General features: G+C 36.1%; 1 protein-coding gene across 2 annotated transcripts in view; it reads right to left on the bottom strand.

The window, feature by feature from the left end:
* Window positions 1–365: 365 nt before the first annotated feature.
* cadm3.L (cell adhesion molecule 3 L homeolog) overlaps window positions 366–12239 on the bottom strand; it is a 204196-nt gene continuing 192322 nt past the window's right edge. Inside the window, exons 8-10 of one of the 2 annotated variants that reach the window (XM_018231341.2) lie at window positions 10260–10280; window positions 6634–6759; window positions 366–4203 (exon numbers count right to left, since the gene is read on the bottom strand). In XM_018231341.2, the coding sequence (XP_018086830.1) occupies window positions 4085–4203; window positions 6634–6759; window positions 10260–10280 (266 nt within the window). In that variant the 3' untranslated portion in view covers window positions 366–4084. The remainder of the gene's footprint in view (window positions 4204–6633; window positions 6760–10259; window positions 10281–12239) is intronic. The other variant, XM_018231342.2, reaches the window with a different exon arrangement.

Here is a 12239-nt window from a genome sequence, read left to right as displayed (position 1 = left end):
GAGTAGGGTCACGGACACTCTTGACTAAGCCTGGTATTAAAAACTGCAAAAATCTTAGAAGCTGTTAAAAATAGAAAATTGACTGCAAAGGTGCTCAGGCAAGCAAGTTTTTATTATTTTTTGTGGGGGTTTAGACCCCTTTAAAAGAGCCATAGACAGCATACTGTATGTCTTGGTGTCTTGTCTTCTCCACCAACATCATAACCACCGCTCACTATTCTGTCTGATTGGTTTAATCAGCTTTTCATTAAATATTTACATCAACCACCTTCCAGTGGGCGTTCAACTGTAATAACTAGATACACCTTTCTTAAAAAAGAACTTTGAAAAACAGTTGGTTACCCAGAAATAAACAACAATGCCAATACTTTAGTATCTTTAATGAAGTTGCCGTTTAAACATTCGTTTTGCAGTAAGGACGCCCCAAAAACATCTGCCCATGACACCATGGTTGCCAATCTAGAATTATTGCTTCTAAATTATCCTCCCTCTGGTTCTGTCCCATTCTTCTCAATTTGTCGCGGGAGTAGGGAAATCCAAAATAAATGACGGGAATGGATACAGATATTTCAGATACCTGACATTTTTGGATATATAAAATACACATTGAGTCATAGTACACAAATATTACTCATTCCGACAAAATAATCACAGGTCCCACTTGTATTGTAATTGGAAATATAACTTTGTTTTGAACCCTACACAAAAAATAACCTCTGTCCAACTATATGATTCTCTATAGAAATATATCCTACTTAAATACGTACTCCTGTTTCATCATTGCCCCTCCTTTAGATTAAAGGGAGACCCTGAATTTTCCTGAAGGGGAAAAAAAAGGGGAAGAAATTACATATTCAAGGGAATTTAAATAATTATAATTTAAACCAAGACAAATGCTACATGTCCAAACATAATAGCATTGAAAGAATCTGATGTGTGATCTTGGTGAGGTTGACTTGTATTTCCAGGTTCAACTCACCACCCCACTATATTATCTGTGCTTCTCTTTTACCTTAATTTCCACTTTGTGCATGACCTTATTTAACAAAATAAATGGCTTCCACAAGAAGGATGATGCATTTAGTGGTTTAAAGAACTAAAAAATGACACCTATAGCCATTGACCGTTGGCCAACCATGGTAAACAAGGCAGAATGCTATGGAACAAACAACTCCATGGAATATGGCTTCCAAATGAAAGGTTGGAGGGATGTGACAGCTTTTTGGCCTCTAGACCAAACCAGTCATTGTATTTTTAATGACGAATGAAGCAGAGGAAGACCTCAATGTGTAGGGCATTGTTTGCAGTATCCTTAAAGTGATACAGAATATATTACATATCAACCACATCCATCCCCAGACAGGCCAGAAAACTTTCTAAGGTATGAGCGTGAAAAGTAAAACATGGAGATAGTAACAAACATATTAAGAACTACATTCATTAAACAGTCATTGAAACAACCATAAATACAACATTGACCCTTTCAGTGGCCCCCTCTACCAGTGAAAGAATTCACAAATACTCTTGTAACCCAACCTATGTACATATATTTATATATAATTATATATAGTTATGTTATAACATGTTATTAACCTCTATGGGGAAGCACCAGGTTGACTGAGTTAATATGGGCAGCAATGTTCAAACACAAGTAGCTTTCATATGGAAGAGCGCACTTTAAATAAAATGTTGGCTTAGTCTATTGGTTAATATTCCTCATAACTTCCCCATTAAATACTTTAATTTATTCTTTAGACTAATTATGTTGGCTTTGAAGAAGCCAACATATTGATCTACTAGTTCTATCTTCAGACTGCATCTATGTTGATTTATCTCCTAAACTGTCAGTAGCTAGGTCAACTGTCCATAGGTTTCTGTCCTTTGGCCAGTGTTGGACTGGCCCACCGGGATACCAGGAAAACTCCCGATGGGCCATGGTGTCAGGGGGCCCTTGTGCTGCTAAATATTTGGTCTTTTTCATGGCCATTATCTATTTCTTTGAGAACAAAGAGGCTAAATCGATGGAACAATAGATTATAGTATGTAAAGAATAGAGAATGGGAAGATAGAGGTTAAGTGAGGAAAAGAATTATAATAGTACTGAGAGTGGGCCCCTGGTCTATGGTTCTTTGCTGGGCCCCTGGTCTAAGGTTTTTGGGTGGGCCCCTGGTGTCCCAGTCCAACACTGCCTTTGGCTTTTGGTAATTGGTTATTTAACTGGGTTAAAGTTGCTCTTGAACACAGGAGGCCTTGTCAGTAAGCATTACTGCCACTTTAATTCTGCACAGGATACAACAAATAACCATTTTTTTCTCATTGGCGCAATGAGAAAACCACTAAACAGAAATATACAATAAATAAATAAAAGTCACCAGGTCGGTGTCTTTGTTTATAACCCTTTAATAGTTTGATTTGTTATTTTCCTATGTAGAAAATGACTGGAAGAGTTTTCATTGAGGTATGTGATCCATAGCATTGAAAAGTATGGGATGGAAGGGCACTTATAGCAAACATATGGTTTGTTGTGACTATATACGGTACATACAGCAGAATACATACAGATGGAGCTGGCTAAGTTGGATTACTTGAAGCAGCCCCATTGAATGGGGGCAGAAACATCAAGACAGCCTGCTCAATCTTTATATATTGTGTATGAATTAACAATTGTATGTTATTGTGTTGTCGTCCATGAAAGGTTTTGGCTTCTACAATAATTGTTTATATACAGATGGAGCAGACTTAATGAAAGCATCACGAACCACAGTCACCCTTTTAATAAATAAAGGATGTTCTGAGTGTGCTAGATGCAACATTAAGCCTGTGATATCCCTGTGTAGGTGTCTGTTGAAATGGTAGAATATGTATATACCATTGTGGGTGTATTTTTATGACTTAAATGACTAAGATTACACATTATTGGCAATGCAAGAGACACAATGCAACAAAATGATTTATATGTCAAGCCTGGTACATACGGAGTATGGCATAATACATTGATTTATTGGTTTATATCATTATCTTTTCCATATGGCTGAAGCTGTAAATTTTAACCGGGTGGCCTATGCTTGCCAAGCTGATATAAGCCCCTGCATTTGAATTTGTCTGATTAAAAATGCCCAGTAAGTTTTTTTTACAATCTTTCTGCACCGAGACCCCTAAGAATGTTGGCAACTAGACCTATGCACTATAACCAGATGTCTCCACGCCTGACCCGCTACCTGCAATAGAGCACTCTGATTGGATCCTGTTAATGGGAATACTTCAAGGAGATACAGAAAAGTTTTAATGTAAAATATTATATAATTAACACTTTTTCTTCCAACTTCCTCTATACTCAGTTATGGTCACCAACCACTCTTGACAGGAGGAAGGATTTTTCCAGGGGATGGATGGGCAATGGTTGCTTTAGTTGGTAATCTCACTGCCGTACCCAAAAATGGCCATTACCATTGTATCCTACATAATGTAAGTTGGATAACCCACACTCCTTTTTAAATCTGTCTAAATATCTGCTAAAAAAAAAATTCTGGTGCCCCTGTATAGACAGGACCCAAAGAAACTCTTAGGAAAACAAAAAACAAACTTCTACCCTACCTGTTTCATTTACCCTAGCAACCAAAACGGCAAATATGTTTAAATAATATCCTTCCCCTCCCTCTCAACATTCCAAAGTAAAAAATAAAACTTTATACACATTTCAAAAGAAAAGAAACAAAAAGAAAAAGATCTTAACTCACGATTATTATTTGTTTGTTAGATTAGTGCGTTCACCGAAGATATGTAGATTTAAGCAAGCAATTTTTTTATAGTTTTAAAAGTATTTAGTAATAACTTTTTTACAAGTTCTTTTAAGAAGCATGATCTATGCGTTCACTGTCTCTCTCTTTCTTTCTCGCTCTCCCTCTCTGACGCACTCTGTTGTTTTTCATGGACTCCATCTTGCTTTGACTTGGTAAGAGAGAGTTATCCTTGTGAATCAGATTTTCTTAATGTTGGTTTGAATTTGTTCTGCAGGTGCATTTTTTTTGTATCACATGTCATCACTCTTTGCCTTTGACTTATCTTCAGGATTAAGGGTCGGAGCTTAAATGAAATATTCCTTCTTATCATCAGATCCACCTTGTCCACCCTCTGCGTTGATGATGGCTGTATCAGCATCAGGAGCATCATCAGATCCCTTGGCCTCGTGGGTAAGATAAGTACCTGAGAAAGGACAGATAGACAACACTGCAGCTTCACCATTATCATCCTCATCATTCAATGGTAGATGCAACAGAATACAAATTATTACCTGCTCATAGAGAGGAAAGGTAAGGTAGGAGTACCACCATCTAAGTCAACTGGTGGAGCACCACCTAAGCAACTGCTGTTGTATCCATGTTTAGAAAATGATACACATATGTAGCAATCTCATTTTTTAACATACAAATGTCTCATAATGGAAATCACAATGGGTCCCATTGTTCTACAGCTAGTGTAGAGTTTCTCATGGACACACATACAGAGAAATCTCTATGCAAGAAGGTCACTGCCTTAGCAGTATTTGTAGGCAGAAGTTATAGGTAGAAAGAAGGAGGAACTGCATGTATAGTATTTAAAGGGATCCTGTCATCAGAAAACTTTTTTTTTTTCAAAACACATCAGTTAATAGTGCTACTCCAGCAGAATTCTGCATTGAAATCCATTTCTCAAAAGAGCAAACATATTTTTTATATTCAATTTTGAAATCTGACATGGGGCTAGACATTTTGTCAATTTCCCAGGTGCCCCTGGTCATGTGACTTTTGCCTGCACTTTAGGAGAGAAATGCTTTCTGGCAGGCTTCTGTTTTTCCTTCTCAATGTAACTGAATGTGTCTCAGTGGGACATGGGTTTTTACTATTGAGTGTTGTTCTTAGATCTACCAGGCAGCTGTTATCTTGTGTTAGGGAGCTGCTATCTGGTTACCTTCCCATTGTTCTTTTGTTTGGCTGCTGGGGGGGGAAAGGGAGGGGGCGATATCACTCCAACTGGCAGTACAGCAGTAAGGAGTGATTGAAGTTTATCAGAGCACAAGTCACATGACTTGGGGCAGCTGGGAAATTGACAATATGTAATTTCTACCTGTCCTCTTTTTTGATTCTTTCATTTTTGTAGACAAGTCTTCTATACTTGGGTTAACAAAGGGACAACATAATGTACAGTGAACATGAAGCAAATTCTATACTTCTACGGTATGTTTTAGAACAGGGACACATAGCCTTAACTTCTCTGGACTTTGAATATTTCTACAGCTCTGCAACAGAGTTGCAAAAGTTGTATGTTCTTGGATTCCATCTTTGGGAGGTGAAAGCTCTCAGGCAATATTTTTGTTCCTCCTAGAATTTTACATTTGTATTTTATAGGGCAAAAGACTCAAATGAAGTGAGGTTCTAATTTAGATCAATGTTGTTTCTTGTGAGCTTCCTTATACAAACATTTGAGGCCTTACAAGGTCTAGCTACATAATTGATGTTCCTTGACCTCCATTCTTTCTATTTCTACTACAGCTTTGAGGAAACTTTACAATATGGAGGCAATTGGGATGATGCCATTTGTTGAACCATTAAAAGACATGTTGGTAATGTGTTTAACAAGCTTATACCGATTTACTCCTGCATTATTCAGAATGTATATTGTTAATAGCATAAAATGATTTTTTTCCTATATAGAAATCCAAAATACAGGTCCCTGGGTTATCTGTAGCCATAGGTATTTTTCTAGACTTCAGTGAGTCCACAATAGTTTTTTTAATACACTAGGGTTATTGGTCATTCAGATCAGCAACTAAGTTGTAGGTAATGTTAAGTACAGTTACTATGTGTTTAAATGTAGTACACATTTTATTATCTGATACTGTATGTGCAAATAATTTTTTAATAATTTTTAAGGTGTCAGAATCCTTGTAATGGCTCTAATTTGGTGTATACAGAAGATAATCATGAATTTTATAAGCCTGTCATCTTTTTGTTGCCACTAACCTATGTAACCATCATCCACAAATCTAAACTGTCATTCTTAATCTTCGTATCATTTAACAAATGTGTTTTTGTTGAAACAGTGAGTTGTTTGCAGCTGCGCTCCTCGAGAAAATCACCTTTCCATTGACTGTTATTGCTAGCATGATTGCTCTGGTGAAGGTTCACATAGCTCCTTTATAATTATTAAAATATGGTGTTTTTCAAACTGAAATGTGCCTCAAAATTGTATTTTTTTGCTAAGCTATTACTACACAAACGTTCTTATTTAGCAGAAGAGATTTTGTTCAGTGAAGAACATACTGCTGGTAAAATGAGCTTTACTGGCTTCCTTTTTCTAATGACATGATAGATCTGATTAACTGATAATACTATGACTTGGTGTTTACTTCCTTCCTTTAACATAAACAGTGTTATCAAGCTGTGTGGCAGACAGGACACACGCAGCAATAGTCGTGTTAAGATTAATGATAGTCTATCTCTGAAACTCAATAGTCTGTTGTTGCTTCCCCCAATCCAATCATTTTCTCATTTTGTGAAAGACAGGATTATGTACAATCTAGCCACATTCATAGAAGGCCAAGAATGCGCTGGTGCCCAAGAACAACATTAAGTGGCGTTGCAGGGAGGATCTTACCTTTGTGTCTGATCAAGTAGCGTCCAAGGACAATAAGCAAGCAGAAGAGGAGAAAGGCAATCACGGCTACAACTCCTCCGATGACAGCATGATCTATGCTGGATGTGGAGGGGATAGGGCTTGGGTCTGATGGAGGCATTGAATATCAAATTAAGAAAAAGAAGAAGGGATAATGTTTAGGGAAGAAATATGAGAAGAACAAAATGAGGAGCAGTTTTAGAAGAAGTAGGGCAGAGGGGAGGCAGAAGATATGGACGAGAGTAGGAGAAGAGACAATGCAATAAACATGAACAGTTTAGAAGATAAAGAGACAACAGAAGGGAATAGAGAAAAAATAAGAACATTGTGGATAAATTATAGAATTTAAGAAATGTAGAAATTAGAAGGTTTATTAATAAAGATGAAAAATTACATTTTAAAAGAGGAAAGAAAAGGAAGACATAAGGAATAATAAGGGAAGCGATGGTGGGAAACGTACAGTACAGATGTTATTAGACAACAATAGAAGAACAGAAAAATAAATAATTTTAAGTTCCAGATGGACAGAGCATCAGACATGAGAAGGGGGGACAAACATTCAAGGAAAGATAAAGGAGGAAGGGACAAAATGTGGAGAAGAGAAAGAGGCATATTAGAATTAGAGTTTCACAGCAAAAGCACTGTCATTACTAAATAGCAACATAAGCGCTAAAGGTGAAGTAAAAATTAGGATTGGCAGTAAAATTGGTCTAATGAGAGGCTTTCAAGTAACTTGGCACATGTCAGGCACTACTGGGCAGGAACAGCTCATCTTGGGGGTGGGTTTCCTCCTGGTATCAACAGTTCATCCATGTCAGTTTAAAGGGAGAGTAACACCAACAAGTGATAACATATTTTATCTGACCGTCCAGCAACTGCAGAAGTTCCATTGTAAGGTTTATGAAAGGTTTCCATACACACACATATGAAAGACAATGGTCATTCATCTTTGAGTGTTCATAAATATGAGCACATGATTGCAATTGTAAAATACACAGATTTTAATAATTACGTATAAAACACTTTGGTGGTGTTACTGGGCCTTTACAGGAGAACTAAACATTTCCAATGCATATTTCACCACCACCTCCCCTGAACAGGCTCCATGTTACCCTTCTAAAATGTACCAACGTGACTCCAGAAAACAGCCCTGCATTTCTGTACCATGTTTGGACAATATCAGCTGCTCTATATATAGTGTACCATTGGGGAGCATGGAGCCTGTGTAGGGAGGCAGGTGGGTAAAATTGCATGGAGGTTTAGTTCGCCTTCAAGGAATAAAATAGCATGGGATTCTGAAATGTTAATTCTCAATGAACAATAATGCTGTCAACATGCACATGAACATGGATCCAAATGAAGGTATTAGTTCCATATAATGAGTTAGTGTAGCTGGCATCACAATATATGCTGTGAGTAAAGTTGTGGTAGGAATGGGAACTGCGTATTAGGATGAGTAGGTTTACATGAGTAGTATATAATTTTAGAGACAGGGAAATGGTAAGCACTAAATCTATGTTCTATAATGATGCTTAGGGCCCCTTATTTGTATATTTCTCTATGTTGTGGGTACATCTTATTCCCATTAGACTGGAAGCCTCTCTTCATGTTTGATTTTGGAATTATAGAAATTGACCACAAAATGCATGAAGAATAACAGAATGTTTCCAGACTGTAAACCACAGGGCTGATAAATGCTAGGCTGGGGGAAAACATGACAGCACTTGGGAAAATGTTCAGTAAATTGGGCTTTTTGATGACAACATAACAACTGCTCCCCATGGAGCACACATTGCTGCTCAGTTTCCCTGTTACAACACTGTGAATGGTGTTACCTGGCTACCTCTGGCATTCACTCAAGTGTTCTTCAATAAATGTATTGAAGTGCTATTTGTCTCAATACTGCTTACTGCTGCTTCTGTGCCTTAGATGAATACTGCTGTCAGTTATTCTTTTACATTTTTTTTTTGTAATTACTTAAATGATTTTATGCTCCTGCTTAACGTTAACATTATTTAAATATCAGCACTTCATAAAACCATATTAATATTTACAAGCCAATCTAACAAATTGTTCAGACCCCCTTTCCAGCCTATTATACCACCTGGGTTGGGCAGTTAGGGTGAAGGGAAGTAACATGAAAAACTATATTTTTGCAATTTTTGCTGCAAATAGAAATCATTTGAGAGCACTGCCCCCAAATGCCCAGCCAAGGTGGTGTAATTGGCTGAAAATGGCATCTGAATACCTTCCCTGCTTCCTGTCCTTGGATACTACTTGATGGGGCAGATTTACTACGGGTCGAAGTGAATTAGAGGGAATTTTCGAAGTAAAAAGATTTGAAGTAATTTTTTGGATACTTCGACCATCGAATAGGATACTACGACTTCGAATCGAAGTAAAAATAGTTTGAATATTCGGTAATTCGATTATCGAAGTACTGTTTTTTTAAGAAAACTTCAACTTCAATACTTCGCCAACTTAAACCTGCCGAAGGGCTATGTTAGCCTATGGGGAACTTCTACAACCATTTTCTAAGTCTTTAGAGGTCAAAGGAAAATCCTTTGATTGATCGTTAAAAGTGTTCGAATCATTTGATTCAAACGATTCAATCGTTCGATCAAACTATTTTTATTCGACCGCATTATTGGCAAATTTGTTGAAAAAAACCTTCGAATTCGATATTCAATTCAACATTTTTTAATTTGATGGTCGAATTTCGAAGTTTTTTGTGCTTGAAATTCGACCCTTGATAAATCTGCCCCTATGTGACCAAGGAATGTGATTCCAGTTTGAAGCAGCAATATCTGCAGAGCAGTACGTCCCCTGGTTTCTTTGTGGGACAATGTGACCCTAAGGAGATAACTAAGCCATATATTTGTACACTTATATCTAATGAGGTGTGATGAATAATAATCAGCAGTCAATATCCAGTCTGATTCTAAAGGGCAGTACTAAAATCGAAGTTGGTTACTGTGTGACCAACTTCTATCAGTATAAGAATGTCTGAAATAAATCTGAAAGTAACCCACTGATATAGTAGCTCTTGGGAGGAACACTGGAATGAAAGTAGAACATTTGACAGATTTTGATAATAAAAAAACGACTCTTCTGCTGTCCTGCCGTGTGTCATTATCCCCCAATCTATATGATGGAAGTTCTGTTATATCTGACCAATTTTGGTCTATTGCTGCCATTCTTCTCTATTCTGTCAGGTTCTTTAAACTCATCACTAGGGGTGGTTGATAGCCATGCTAGGCTCCATAATGGGATGTTACCACTGTGAGAATTCTACTAAATGCCTTTTCAAAATAATAGTCACTTTTTTTGTCATTCTGGGGGAACTTATTTAAATAATTAAAAAATTGTTACGTTTGAAAAAAATTCCAATATATATCGATATATTACATACAATACATAAATATATTTGTTATGCTTTCTATTACAGGTAGCAATGTGAGTGTGTGGGTAGTTCTTTCGCTAGGTGAGGCTTTATCTTTGAGTGCATGGGACGGCATTATAGTCAGAATCAACATGCTTAGCTTTCTAATCAACATGCACTTTTTGTAAAAAGCCAACAGGAACTCAAGAAGCGAAGGGAAGGATACCTGTATGCGATACCGGGGCATCTGTGGATGGGTTATGAGGTCAGGACAGTTCAGACCACACACAGCGAGCAGGAATATGTACAGGTGACAATGGATGAAAGCATTAGGGAGGTAAAAATGAGACATGGTAAAATGATAGGCAATGGGTTTAGCAATAGCTAGTGCTCTCTCAGAAGAAATTAGAATTTGACAACAGTAATACCAAGGAGTGGAGCAGCATTTAGTCTACATGCCCAAACTAAGTGGATTGTTACTATTTTAATATAATTTACAGTTTTAAAAGTTTTAAAAGGGTCAGCTTTTCATTGAAAAAGGCTTGTGCCCCCAAAGTCTCTTGCCATTTTGCAAGTCTTGAGCGAAATCTTCCAATACACCCAAACTATAAATATTATCTTTACAATAAGTATCCCATTTATTTGTGTGCACATTTAGAAACAACAATTTATAAAATATTGTTTGATCATTTTAAAAATTCCTAGAAAATGGATTTAAAAAAAGAAAAATATATTATAACCGAACCATCAATAATATTCATGTTGCTAACATGCATTTCGTAGATGCATCCTATCTAAAATATTGTTTTATCAATTTTCAAAATTCCCAGAAAATTTCAAATGGAAAATAAAAATGATTTTACTTTTTTTATAACATAAACATCAACAATATTCAAATCCATAACATGCATTTGTTTGACGCGTCCTATCTAAAATATCGTTTTATCATTTTTCAAAATTACCCGAAAATTTCAAATAGAAAATAAAACTAATTTCACTTTTTTATAATTAACCAAAAATAATATTCAAATTGCTAACATGCATTACTTTGACGCATCCAAGCTAAAATATTGTTTTAGAATTTTTCAAAATTCCCAGAAAAATTTCACATGGAAATTAAAAATAGTTTCACTTTTTTTATAATTTAACCCTAAATGATATTCAAATTTCTAACATGCATTACTCCGACGCATCCTATGTAAGCTATTGTTTGATCATTTTGCAAAATTCCCAGAAAGTTTCAGATGAAAAATAAAAATGATTTCATTTTGTATAATTAAGCCACGAATAACATTCAGATTGCTAACATGCATTTCTTAGAAGCATCCCATTTAAAATATTGTTCTATAATTTTTCAAAATTCCAAGAAAATTTTAGATGGAAACTAAAAATTAAATTAAATTAAATTTTTTAAATAACTTAACCATCAATAATATTAAAATTGCTAACATGCATTTCTTAGATGCATCCTATTTAAAATATTGTTTTAGCATTTTTCAAAATTCCCAGAAACTTTTAGATGGAAATTAAAAATTATTTTACAACTATTTTGCAACTTATAATCAATAATATCAATAATAAAAATCAATAATATTTCAATTTCTAACATGCATTTCTTAGACGCAGTCTATCAAAAGGTTTCACAGAAGATATCATTCGGTCTTGCCATTGACTATATGAATCTGCCCTTGTGATCCAGCCTGTGAGCTATCTAAAGATGGACACACTCTTGCTTAACACTTTTGAGGTTGCTATGGAGATGGAGATGGCAAATGAGTTTTTGGTTCTTTGTTCTAGACCTTGGTAAAAGCTTCAGACACTGCACACAGATTATATAAAACATGGCTCATTTCACTTTGTATTTGAATTTATTAGAGGCTGTTTTTTGATGTGCACTTGGTTGACAAACAGGGACGATGCCTCGGAAAATTTGTGCTGACAAATACATCAAGCAGCAAAATGGATCAACAATGCATCACCCTTCAACTACCAGAAGCCGGGCTGACAAATAGGACGTTAAAACAAAATTAAAAAGCATGTGCTTCACATTCACAGTGTTCGGTCATATAAGAAATGTACATTTTGCCATGATTTGACTTGCATGACAAACAAGAAAGATGGCTGCCCTTATGTACTTTGTCAGGGTGGTTGCTATGGTGATGATGCTGATAAAGCCTTGGACATTTTTGTAATTCCATTATCTGTA

Source organism: Xenopus laevis, chromosome 8L (genome assembly GCF_017654675.1).
Source record: "Xenopus laevis strain J_2021 chromosome 8L, Xenopus_laevis_v10.1, whole genome shotgun sequence".
In the NCBI taxonomy this organism is placed as follows: domain Eukaryota; kingdom Metazoa; phylum Chordata; class Amphibia; order Anura; family Pipidae; genus Xenopus; species Xenopus laevis.
The sequence above is the reverse complement of the archived record's forward strand: the minus strand, read 5'-3'. Positions and strand labels throughout refer to the sequence as shown.